Here is a 13,939-nt window from a genome sequence, read left to right as displayed (position 1 = left end):
CTTCTTATTGTTCGTGAAAACCGCGAATCTTGTTTACTCGCTTGTTTCATTTTACAGAAGATGATCAGAATTTTCTCGCTCTAAATGTTTCACTTAACAGAAAGGCAATTTACTCGAGATCTTTGAGCTGCGGAGGAAAACGGCAAGGAGAGCAAACATATAATATAAATCGAAACTGACGATCTTGGCAATTATGGTTGTCGACGAAATGAGAAAAACGTCATGTCAACAGAGATCAAAATTAATGAATTTGCTATTTCATCCTTGAAAGATAGCAATTTTAAGCATTATACGCGAAAGCGCACGATTTAATATACGTATCGTAAACAGTGATGAAAATACTTGGTTCTAAATTAATGACGTTGCTATCAAAGTTCTTCTTTACGAATGTTCTATGATTGTTTTATATATACTGTGCCAAACTCTCTCTATTTCTCAATATTTCCCCCAAATTCTCCTTCTATTCAGTTCTCTCATGGAACTTAGCCGTAATTAAAAGTTGCACGAAGAGAGTTTCTTGCCGTTCCCTAGGTAGCCGTAATAACCCGTTAAATCGATCGGCTGCTCTTCGTTGCGTTCGTACGAGTATATCGGGTTATTATTTCTTCGATGGTGACTCGGCGGGAGAGCAAAGGCTAAAGGGCCGGCCCTATGCTGTTCCCTGGAGTCGGTACAGATTGCGGGAGGGAGAGACGTCGCATCATTACCAGCGGAGTATTATTTCTTGATTCGGTTCCAGCCGTTCCTGCTCGCCGCCACCCTTGGCGGACCATCCGCTAACGTTCGCCCTCCTATTCTCCGTTCTCTTTTGTGCGTATCCCTCCTTCCTCTTAATTTGGTAAATGCCAGCAAAATGCTACGAAGCCCCGGTAATGGAGACGCAGTGGGGATGGTTCTCCAATGCTTGCGGATACGGAGAAATCCCGAGGCAGACGAGGAATAACGTTTGTTTAATCCCTTTGTGAGATGAGACGGATCGTCTTACGAGCTTCTCTCACAATTCCTGATTCGTACAAGCAAGTATGCTTTCGTTAACGAAATTCAATTGACTTCGTTGCTTCGGAGCGATTTGATAAATTCATAACATTATAATTTACAATATATACAGGCAAATAATAATTTATATCTTTTTATTTTATCTGGATAGATACTACGTATCTAACATCACTTATGAAACAACCGTGACTTTTATATATGATACTCTAAAAATATATAATTTTCTTTTCGCTATCGATAAAAGATAAATTGGCGACAATGTAATTTGAACGCAGTAGAAAAAAATCAAATTAAATAAGATATAAATCACTTTCGCACAACGGGAGAGTAAAAAATGACAAGCGCATAAAAGTTTCCGCTTTTGAGATAACTCGACCTTTTCATCCTTTTCTCTTTTCTCTCTCTCTCTCTCTCTCTCTCTCTCTCTCTCTTACGTTTCTACGACAAGATGAGCTCACCATATGGGACGACAAAAAGAAAACTACAGTTACAATAAATTGCATTTCCCAAGGAAAGCGGCTACTTCGACTTTAACGTTTCCTGTTTCCTGGCTTGGTTCCATGTACTTGCATCGTTTTGCTCCGTGTCATATACATATATACACGCGTATCTATTCACAAAACTACAATATCGAATAGAATTCCGATAAGAATTTCGTAAAAGGAAATCGTTTCGACGTTTCGAATGGTAAGAACCGATTAAGCTTCACAATCTTGCAAAACGTCATTTTTAAATGATTTTATGGGTTTCGATTTTTTGCATATAGATCGTTTCGCGTGATCTCCTGCTAGATCGCGATTCCTTTCTTGTATCCCTTCCGTACTCGTTCTTTACGATTTCTTTTTTTTTTTTTCTGTTATCGCGCACGACGATCGATACACGCGCGAGCATCGTTCCTCGTTAATTAGAAAGGTGATAGCCATTAATTGTAGTTTGAGAATCGGTATCCGCGTTGCGGTTCGCTCCGCAATTAAGGCACGCTAATTGAACGCTTCCAATTATCAAGCCGGAGACTCGCCGGCGCAGGGGCAGGCTATAGACTAAAAAAATACAGCTCGCTTATATCCGTCGACTCGTCTGCCGTGCGTCTAGCGAAACGAGATAAAAATTCGTCGATCATATTTTCATCTCGTTCGGTGCCTGTCCTTTTTCTCGCCAGACTTGTATTGTGCTAGCGCGACAATCCGATCGAAAAAGCGACTGCGACGGGATTAACACGTCGCATCCAGTTGCCGATCGGTTTTCCTCCTAATTGTCCTCGGTAACCGTTGCTGGAAACGCTACGCGAGAGATTTCACCTCCGTTAACGCTCGTTGAAACAACCAGCAGAAACACGTGATAACGTAGAGAAGTGAGTTACGGTCGCGAACGCTTGCGAGGTGAAAACTGCCACGGGCTTGTGGCGTTGTAGAACCAACCGTGGCAATTGAGCTTTCTCTCCCGGACGTTTTCGTCGATGTTAGCACTTCGAATGTCGTATATCGATTTGGCGGTGGATTACTCGTCGGGCGTAGTCCGATGAAATTGTATCGAGGAATTAGATTAAATCGTGCTAAATCCGTGCATTTTATCCGTAACGTTTTATCCGCGCTTTTATGTCACTCCATGCTTTCCACTATTTATTTTATGAAAAGTAACGTTCTATAACGTCCGGGGCTGCACTGCGGTTTATTGAAATGCCGACGTAACGATATTCTGTCATGTGTATGTGTGCTCGTTGATTTATACCGGGAATTATTAAAATCGTTCTATTATGTTAAACCCATCTTGCCACGAATATACATCTCTTTCCCGAAGGCGTCGGGATAAATAGCGCTGTTGCAAACGCCACTTTCCTGGCCCTTGTCATGTATTTCCCCAGACCGGAATCTCCGAAGGAGGGCGGTGTGAAGGAGGGAGAGTCGATCTCGACGCGTTGGATAATGCATCCCGGGTCAGAGCTGTCCGTCACGCTCAGCCACAAATTCAGACAACGATGCTTTTCGGATTTCGCCCGGCATTCGTCAGGCTCCTTTTCGCTCGCGGTGAAAATGTCCGTATTACGCGCGAGCGAATATAGAGCTCTACATATATACTAAATAACGCAGTGTCCGTATAGTTGTTATTTCAAGCTGCGATCCATTTTGAACGGGGAAGCACGGATAATATGTGCAGTCATACTCGTTACTCTGACTTTCGCAAATGCGCTATCGATCTTTAATTAAGTTTTCGTTCTTATTTGCGAATTAGCAATAAAATTTGTTGAAATTTTCTTCTCCACAGCCGTCTTTAGTTTAAGAAATTGCAGCACGACCTGCGCAAACTACTCGAGAGATTTTAATTAAACTTCCCCGCGGAAGCTCCTCAGGCGATGTTAAAATGTTAAATTGAACCAAATTCTTTCCCGATTTTCGCGAGTAACACTTTCTTTATTTAAAAAAAAAAAAAAAAAAAAAAAAAAAAATTTCTTTTTACTTGTCACGGAATCGTGTCAATGAGGTCTTAATGAAATTTTTCTTCGGCGATTTTCAATGGCGAAGTGATTTTTCAGTTTGATTACGCACGTTTTACCAATCGAATTTCAAAGCGGCTGAGCGATGACTTTGCAGCACAACCCCACCTTTTACGCCAGGTTTCCCCTACAAATTACTTTTCTACGAATTTTTTCTTTCGATAGCATGAGCGACGTGCCAGCACGTAGACGATCTCCGTCGTTTCGCGCCCCTCCCCTTTCCCCTTCTTCACATTTCCTTTCCACCTGCCGAACCCTCTAAAAGTTCGCCGAGACGAAAGTTCGACGCGGGTAGATTCCAAAGTACGGATTTGTTTTTCTACGTCGGTATTTACTTTTTCACGGCGCGATGCACAGAATGAATGAAAAAGGAGAGCCGCTGAGGGATAGGTCTTCCTTTTCCTCGTTCTTCCTCTTCTTTTTTTCTTTCCTTTTTTAGCGCGTTTCGCGTGCGCATTCCGTCTGACTGCGTATTTCTATTGAAAGGCGATGATGAATGGCTATTGGGATAAAGTTATGCGGCGCGCCGGCGTTAATGTTGCGAAACATTTGAAAACTGGGTAAATTCGATTTACGATCGGCGGCGCCCAGCGGCGCGTATACCTTTCACGTATGATCGAACGCGCGGCACCTCAGATTGCCGGCACGGTGGTCGCGGGGAAATTTATATGAAAATCTTGTGTGTTTTCACACACAGAACTGTTTCACGGTCTTCGCACTGGTAGCAAGTGCCTGCTATATTAATCAAAACGCATGAAATATATCATTCGAAATTTGATATTAATGCTGCACGAACAATTTATGTGAAATAATCAGTATTCGCGTACTTATATTAACTTTAATAGAAAAACTTTCGGGAAGCGTCGCATGATCTATATAGTTTATTTCAATTCTCTCAACTTTGAGATTATAGTCCTCGTCCGTAAATCTTAAACGCGAATGACGGTCTTTCGAGAAATAAGATTCTAATAAAAGCGAACTACGATATGAAAACGACGTGACTTTGGATCACCGTCGAACAAAGAAAAGACAACGCAAAACTCGGTCAGAGAGCGGGCAACTCACATCCCATTTTAGCCTCCGGTCTCCTTTTCTACCCTCATAGAAATTCCGTGCCGTTTGTGAGCGTTCGCTGTGGCAGGAAAGCCGTAAGCAAAGTACCGCGGCGCTACACAACCATATATAACGGCGGCGAGATAAGGTAGGGTCGAGTCACGGAGAGTAATGCATCTCGCAGACGTTGGGAATGAAAATTTACCCCTCGACCCTTTCGTCTATCTCGCGACCACGCTTAATTCGGCCGTTACGCTAACACGAAACTTTCCTCTTCTGCTTTCAGGGACAAGATCTTCAGGCTAAATCTGAGCAACATCAGTCATTCCAACTGCGAGGTGAGTTGTCCAGGCTTTTATGCTATTTTGTGAGATCCGCATTTTGGCACGTTTAGTATTAAATGCGGTAGCGTGCGTTATCTTAAATTAATTTCGAATGCAATATTGAAATTCAGGCGAAATTAAACAATCACATTGAGCTTTAAAAGTGAAAACGTGGATCTCGACGTATTTTAATGTGATATGGCTTTTAGAAATAACTGAAAAAATTTTAATTATATAACGCGCGATATAATGTGTTTACTTTTAATATACTAAACATATTATTTAAAACATCGGGCAAAATATATAGAGATAGTAATTTAGTATAATTATGTCTTGCATTTATAAGAAACTTTAATGATACCTTGTACTATCTCGAGATTGTAAGTTCCTCGTATTCATTCTATCTCTGTCTCTCTTTCTTCTCAAAACTGCACATTTATCTAATTCAACTAATTAATTCGCCAATAAATCTCAGAAAGAACTTAATTCATCGTAACACGCGCTCTCTTTCTCTACGACCGTTTTCGTATTGATTAGCATCAAATACGCCACGTGATGCTTGGCTCCCGTTTTAGGGGGCGATAAAGCCAGGTCCAGGTCGTAACTTGGAAAGCTCGTCCCCATAAAAATGTCAATCATGCATAGTCGAGCGAAACGACACCGACGTCATTGGAACAGCTGACGTGTATCTACCGGCTAAGCGATCCATTGTGGATGAACGAGTCGCACGATGATTTTTCCACGCTCTCCCTCGTCCGGCTTAAATGCATGTGATGGGTCCGATTTAAAAACTCGCAAAGTGCATCCGCGTATATGCATTCTCGTCCGAGTGGCAGCCGAGATACAAACAATTGCGGATGTGTTTTGATCACGAAGCTATCGAGTTATATTATAAAATGTTTTGCGTCTTTTATCATTCATCTCAAATTTCGATGATCCGTAACTTGATGTTTCCATTCGAATCGTGATATTTAATATTTTTTTGCGCGCACAAATGCATATTCTTTTGGGGGAGTTTTGGTAAATGCGACATGCTCGGTGAATCGGGAATTGAATCAAAATTGCTGTCTCGCCTTCCTGATGTCCTTCTACATCAGGAACGGTAGTCGGTTGCCAGAGACGCTCGTTCGGCTCGACCGGAGAAGGAAAATTGCTTTTTAACCCTCTCCGGTTGCGACAAGGTGCGCCGGAGTCGCATCCACCTGGTGGTGGCTACCTACAGACCATCTCGTTCGTCCGACTTCGAGCGGAATAAAATCCAATTGTCGGCGTTGTTCGTCGATTTGTTCCCTTCCGAGAGAACAACGAACGTTCCGACAACACCCCGCGGCCCCGATTGGAAAATCGCCCAGCTCTTTCCAACGAGCAGCTCTTCCACCTGCCTCGACCTCCGCTCTCGACCTACAGCTTCCGGCAAGTAGAGTTCGTATCTAGTACTTCGACAGTAGCGTCGGAGTTTCTACGTTATCGCGCGGCACGATTTTGCAGTCGGTTTCTACTGTTTGAGAAAATAGACGGTTATCTACAGACTTTCCTCGCGAAAGAGGTGAAGAATGCTCGGATGATATAACGAAACATTTCCAAGAACGAATATATACACACAGCGGAACGTTTTATACGAGAGAAGTCGTTCTGGATAATTTCGAGTACTTTTATACGGCGAATCGCAAGTATATTTTTTCTTAAAACAGATAATAATACTCTCTCTCTCTTTTCTTAATGCATTAATTTTTTTATTAAATTTTGTATAAAATTATTATGTCTGTTTATATCCCCGTGGAAAAAAATTTATTTCGACGAAAAAAGAAATTATTTCTCGAACAAATCGGTAGCTGACAAAAAACGGCGAACCAATGCTTCACTATAGGGAGAAACGACGATTCGAAAATGCAATTATATTCGTATCGTTGGGTTCACCACCTGTCGCGAGAACGAAAAACTGCCCCGAACAGAGGAGAGGAAACGGGGCGTCCGGCCCGCCCTCGTTCTGTCACCCCGTCGTTTCTCGTTCGGCTTTTATGCCAGATGCGACGATTGTGACGGCGCTGAAACTAATTTTAACGTGGACGACAACGCGGTCACACAGAAACCGGGGACGCGAAAACGTCGAAGCACGGTGAATAGTTACTCTTCGCCTTCAGGCTACACGTGATCATTAAATAGGTACACAGAGCGAATTGATGTACACGCGCGAGTTATATTTGGCACGGACGGACCGTTCTAGGCGAGTTCACCGCGCATCGGTGATATAAAGTTTGCACGAACGTAACTTAGGTTCCGCATGCTGGGTTTCCGCGCGCACAACTTGCTCGAAAATGTGCCAAGGATAGCGTTTCCGCTGCAGAGTTTAGGAAAACAACATGAAATAATTCTAATACCTAGTGGTTTCACCAACAACGGACAACTTACTTTGTGCGATTACATTAAACAATCACGTGCGGTTAATTATTACGAGTAAAATATGTTATTTTCAGCAAATTTTATCGCTGTCTGATTTCGTCATTTCGGGATGCGAACGAATGGTTCGATTACGGTTACAATCGCATTACGAGATCGGTGTGTTACCATCACCGCAGAATTCGATTCCATTGAGAATGAACGAGCATGGAATTTCGATTTTCCTCGTAGTCGGATATGTGGCCGTAAAACGTTAACGGGCGCGGGCCCGAGCAGGCCGCAGAAACCGTTCTCCCCTTCTTTTGTTCCCTCTCTAAGTCCCTAGAGCATTTCGATCTGCCGGGGATGCTGATGTAGGGTAAACTGGAAAGCGAGATATGTGGACGCGAGAGGTGAAGGAGATGCAAGAAAGAATACCACACGCGTGGGATGATACAATTTTGCATTTTACATATATGCTGATCGTCCGGCTGCGGGAAGGATTGTTGCGGATGCTGCGAGGGGGGATATAATATTGAATGAGGCTGGATCGACTGGAAGGCATTAGGCAGTTATATATATCGTAAGTCGAGTGAGCATGAAGGGTAACATAGCCAAGTGATGGGTGATAAACGTGAAAAATACGTTCAAATGGTTATTTAGATCTTGAGCGGATGAGAATGTGGCGATTATATAATCAATATATATATATTTTAAATGACTACTACTTACATAAAATTTTCCAATAGTCGTAACGATTAATCGTTTGCTCTGATATCACTGAAAATTTATTGGATTGTTTAGAAATTTTTTCTAGTTGTTTATTTTATTTTATTTTATTTTTTTTATTATATATATCATAGGATAAAGATTGGAAAATTCTGTAAACAATTCGATAACAGAAAATTTTTATTCAGTCCATTTCTGGCTCGTTTTCCATAAATTTCCATTTTGACGATAACCCGAAGATAGATATATGCGAACAAGAAACATACGCACACAATACAAGAGTCACATTCCTCAAGATTATAGATGTACATTTAAAATGACGTATTTTTGGGAACGAAAGTGAGAATGGAAATTCGGGTACGTTTCGACGGTCGGGTCAATTTCGATAGCATCTCGCTACAACGTGAACCTCTACCCTTCGCCACGGAGACAATGTTCCATGCTAATCCTGCCTCCGTTACAATTTCATAAGGGGATAACAGAAAATTTTTATTCAGTCCATTTCTGGCTCGTTTTCCATAAATTTCCATTTTGACGATAACCCGAAGATAGATATATGCGAACAAGAAACATACGCACACAATACAAGAGTCACATTCCTCAAGATTATAGATGTACATTTAAAATGACGTATTTTTGGGAACGAAAGTGAGAATGGAAATTCGGGTACGTTTCGACGGTCGGGTCAATTTCGATAGTATCTCGCTACAACGTGAACCTACCCTTCGCCACGGAGACAATGTTCCATGCTAATCCTGCCTCCGTTACAATTTCATAAGGGGAAGAAACGAGTTCGTGCGTCCGCCCTGAGGGACCGCACGCGTTCCAGGCGAGTTATAGTACGTGGCTAGAATAGACGGCCGGGAGGTTTTAAGCTCCGCGCATCCTACAAAGAGACGGCTGCTGCGTGATGCTCAAAGAATACACGCGAAACGGGAGTTGCACGTTCTTTTCCCTGACGCATTTTAAAAGCAACCAGCAAAACGGATCGATATAGTTAACGCGTGTTTTCTAAAAATAAAATTTACCATTTTGAGTTTGTTTGTGATTGGTTCAACGCACGTTCAATATTATAAATTTTGTATTAGGAAAATATCGAGCACGTTTACCCGATGATTATTCGACTACGATCCACATGCGCAATTTTGGAAAATAAAAAGAAAATATTAATCGTTGCATGAATATTTTTTTATAGCAAAATGATTATGAAATAATAACTTTTTAAATCGAGTAAATTGTATATTCGATAAAGAGAAATACAGCAGCAACGATCGCTTAGAGATTTCGAGTTATAACCGAGAAACCAGGCAATTTTGCTTCCATGAACACGCGCTCGTGCAATCTTAGTATCTTTATCATCGTCTTCGAGAACGTGCATCGAACGATAAGATCAGACTCGCTCCAACTTGGCTATTTTTTTGCGCGTTACATCTTCGCCGAGACACTCTGGTTGGCGCGATACGGAGGAGGAGAAGAGCAGCGGCAAATCCTTCTCGCGGCAAAGCGGCGTTATACGATAAGACGAAATCGTCTGATCGATCCCGGAGTACGACGAGCGTATCGATCGAGCCGGCGTGCGCGAAAAAGAAGTCGTCCATCGTTGATCGCGTAACGAATTCCGACGTTGGATGCTCAGGCCAAGACGAGCTCGGCCGCGCCGTGAATAAAGCATGCGGCAGCCCGGGAGCAGGAAGCGATAGGATGGAAGGCGTAAGCGAGAGGAAGGCGCGCGAATAAGATGGTAAAAGAAGGCGAAACCCAAACGCGCGCGGATCTCGTCGAGAAAATCGGAATCTATAAACTACCGCTACGTCCAATAAAGCAACGTCCAATCCGAGACGGAGCGGGGATTCGACGTCCGATGTTCCTACGACGATTTCATCTATATACACGCAACGATATTCAATATTTATAGAGCTGTTGCACAAAAATCGTTTGGTAGTGGAAGATTGGTCCAGGACGTCGAGCGGTTTTACGTTTACTCGACGTCACTGAAGTATTAAGGAACTCTCCGCTGGATTTACACGGCTGTAAAATCACAGATGAGATACGGCAATATTCTTATTGAAAGAACCCGAAAGCGTGGAAACGAAGAGATATTTGGCATTCCGATGCACACACATACACGCAAGTGCACGATGGATATAAGCGCGCGGAAGACCCACGCAAGGTAGCAAACAATTCCACCGACATCTGAAATAAACGGCCGTCCCAGCGTTGTTTCCTAAAATGATAATATTAAATATACATTTAGCACCGGGCCACAGTACACGTAACTTTCAGCCTTGTCTTCTACAGGGGGAATTTCTACTCCCTCAATACTCCCCTTATCGCGCGTCTCTTCCTTTTCTTATCCATTCTCTCAACTAGGGACGGACCGGCATTTTCCACGACACGGATGGATTTATTGCGACAATGAATTTGATATAAGACTAGCGAAATTTCAGTACAATAAGTTTTCTCCATCTCGCAACAAATATGTAGTTGTCGTAAAGTCCGCAAGGTCTTGAGCATGACATTATTGATAATGCCTTTGTGAATTTTAAAAGTATAAAAGATAAGTAAAAGTCTCCAAGTGCACGATGGATATAAGCGCGCGGAAGACCCACGCAAGGTAGCAAACAATTCCACCGACATCTGAAATAAACGGCCGTCCCAGCGTTGTTTCCTAAAATGATAATATTAAATATACATTTAGCACCGGGCCACAGTACACGTAACTTTCAGCCTTGTCTTCTACAGGGGGAATTTCTACTCCCTCAATACTCCCCTTATCGCGCGTCTCTTCCTTTTCTTATCCATTCTCTCAACTAGGGACGGACCGGCATTTTCCACGACACGGATGGATTTATTGCGACAATGAATTTGATATAAGACTAGCAAAATTTCAGTACAATAAGTTTTCTCCATCTCGCAACAAATATGTAGTTGTCGTAAAGTCCGCAAGGTCTTGAGCATGACATTATTGATAATGCCTTTGTGAATTTTAAAAGTATAAAAGATAAGTCAAAGTCTCTTTTTTTTTGTCACGATACGGAGTATCAAAAAAATGCGGGGCGAGATATTTGGAAAATGAAATTTTTAATATTACAAACCGACGACAACATATGGGACAAGATAGAAAATTTTATTCGTGACATTCTCGTAAATGCCTGGAGAGAATCTTCAATTTTATTTAATATAAATATTCTTCTCTCTCTTTCTCTCTCCCTGCGCGATATTTTTATTATTCCTATATTATTTTTATATGCTCTCTAGACACGCGAGAACTGCATCATATTTCATACCTTTTAGGGCCATCTAAAGCCGATTATCGCGTACGCGAACGGTTCCTGTAAAGTATATAAATAGCGCGCACGTGTATACACATCGTAACGTTATCGACAAGCCGGTAAATTGCATTATGCGTCGGTATATTTACAGGGTATATTGAAAGTGGTGTTAAGCGCGAGTATCGTCTTCCAAGCTCTCGCCTCGCTTCGACGAGAAATTAATTACAAGGCTTTCTTGCAAGGCGCAATGTGTCCCTCCGTCGTATATTATTCGCTCGCAAACTCGCAAACGGGTCACCGAATGGTCGCAGTTTCCTCGGAGAGAGTCTCGCAAACCCGCCTTTATAAATCAGTTTCTCCTGTAACCAAGTAGAAGTACACTCTTGCTTCGTACAAATGAAGGACAATGGCGAGCATAAAATGAAAAATTTTCAAACTTTACTCGGACCTCTTGTTTCTCGATTTTCCAACTCGTCGTCGTATACACATTTCCCATTTTCTTGATTTTTCCTTCCCTATTTTTCTTCTTCTCGCAACACCACCGACTTCGCGCGTAACAGAAATGAATTTGCCCTCGGGCCACAGCGGTGGAGCTCCCTTCTCTCTTTGTAATACCCTTTCATCAGATATAAGTTGTGAGAAACTTTCGCAAATAATTCGCGTTTTTTTCGTGTTCATTACATTAGTGTACGGTTGACTTTTTTTTATTTCTAATGCCTATTTTTGATATACTAATATAAGTTGTGAGAAACTTTCGCAAATAATTCGCGTTTTTTTCGTGTTCATTACATTAGTGTACGGTTGACTTTTTTTATTTCTAATGCTTATTTTTGATATACTAAAAAAAGACAGAAATGACGAAAGCGTGTGAGATTACGGTTTTTTTTTTATATCTGTCCTTCATCGATACGTTTGCAAAAATCGCGAGAAAAACTTCACGCGAAAATCGCGTGACGCGAAGCGAAACAAATGAAGGAATTAGAGTAACTCCGTTCCGTGAATGAAACATGTCGGAAACTTCTGTTCATAGTCCACGTCTGAGGTGAAAAATCTTCTTTAGTCGTCGAGCAAACATCGAAATTGTAAACAGGGGATCGTCGACGAAGAGAGCTCAGTAGCAAACTCGCTCCAGATGGTGTCGCCTCAACGACGCTGGTTAATTGCAGACTACGAAACTGCCCTATTACCCGACGAAGTAACTGTCAACAGTATTTCCTTTTCGATCTTCGTCGCCCATCTCCACGACTACTACTGTCCCACGAAGTTCAATCTATGTTTTTTTCTACTATTTGGAATTTGTCTATTCTTATTCGATTATTGGATTTTTTCCAAAAAACTTATTTGTCTAATGTGTATGATGTGTTTCGGAAATCGTATTATATAGTGAATTAAATAAAAATTACATTAATAAATCTCATCGATATTTCTCTATTTGAACGCAACTTTTTCATCGTACTTTATTCATCATGGAATATTAGAAATTAATTGCTTTTAATTGCCATGTTAATCGTTTCGTTTCCCTTGCTATTCCTTGTGTGCTCATTCGTATCGTTCGTTTTTGTTGCGCAAATCACGAGTCGCGCAAGAAAAGGTATGATATGCGCATACGATTAGCAATAAAAAGAGGTAGAATAGGAGAACAATCGTGCGAGAGGAAAAGCGTTGCGCGGCGCGAACGAGACTGGAGTATCCTCTTTTGCGAATTTATGGTGAAAGTGTTTAAATAGCCATACAGACCCTCCGCCGTCGTCTTTGTCGTCATCGTCGTCGTCGTGTAAAATATTTAGTCCCAGACTGCCATTAAAACGCCTGTAGAAAATATAGAAAAAGAACGAACGCGAATAACGCGGTGCTCAAATACACTCTACGGCACAACGACGAGAACCGCGCGAACGATTATAAATTGCTCAAAGGAGTTTTTGCGTTTGGCTCTTACGATGAATGCTCTTTTAAGCTAATGAGAATGTTACTCGCGAGGTTGTAAAATTGCAGACTAAACGAGCTTTCGCGGGAATTGTTTGTGACGCAGCGATATAAATAGGTACTAAAATGATAAAATGTAAAAGAGAGGATTATATCTATGTTACTGGGCTATTCTCTGAACGATTTAACAAAGCATATTACGCCAAGGTTTGTGCCACGATGAAAATCACAGATTGATAATTTCTTATCTCCGGATGGAAGTTATGTCTTCCGCCAACTTCTCGTCGCGCTGGAACTTTGATCGTTAAGGATTTCCTTCTAGTTCATTGACTTATCGTAATTGATACGAATAACCAAAAAGCTTTCTGCTGGAAATCGATCGCTCAGCCGTCGATGCGCATTGCGAGAATTACGGAGTGAGTATCATCATCGAGACGAGGTTATTTATCGTTCGAGAAATTTGATCGATAACGACGCGACATCGGTATGCATTGGGGTTGACCCTCGAAAAACACCCTCTTTCGTAGTACAGATAGTACCAGCCAGTGCTGCCGGCGTAAGAAGTAAATCACAAAAATGGAAATCCACGATATCGGATTGGAATCAATATTGAATGCAGATTGAATCCCAAGCTCTCTCACTCCTTCCCTCTTTTTTTCCCCCCAGTCGCACGTCTCCAGCCGTGCGAGGCCGCGAGAGAGCGAGAAGGTGCCGAGTGACGGCTTCCATTAGGAAAAAGTGACTTACGGTGCCGATCGACAACGAAAGGCACTTTT

General features: G+C 42.0%; 1 protein-coding gene across 4 annotated transcripts in view; it reads left to right on the top strand.

Annotated features, from left to right (window-relative positions):
- Positions 1 to 13,939, top strand: part of LOC115233019 (semaphorin-2A) — a 367,181-nt gene that overhangs the window by 316,766 nt on the left and 36,476 nt on the right. For all 4 annotated transcript variants that reach the window (XM_029803231.1, XM_029803230.1, XM_029803232.1 and 1 more), the window contains one exon: positions 4,827 to 4,878. In XM_029803231.1, the coding sequence (XP_029659091.1) occupies positions 4,827 to 4,878 (52 nt within the window). The remainder of the gene's footprint in view (positions 1 to 4,826; positions 4,879 to 13,939) is intronic.

This window comes from Formica exsecta, unplaced genomic scaffold (assembly GCF_003651465.1).
Source record: "Formica exsecta isolate Colony F162 unplaced genomic scaffold, ASM365146v1 scaffold155, whole genome shotgun sequence".
Lineage (NCBI taxonomy): Eukaryota > Metazoa > Arthropoda > Insecta > Hymenoptera > Formicidae > Formica > Formica exsecta.
This window is presented reverse-complemented; position numbering and strand designations above follow the sequence as displayed.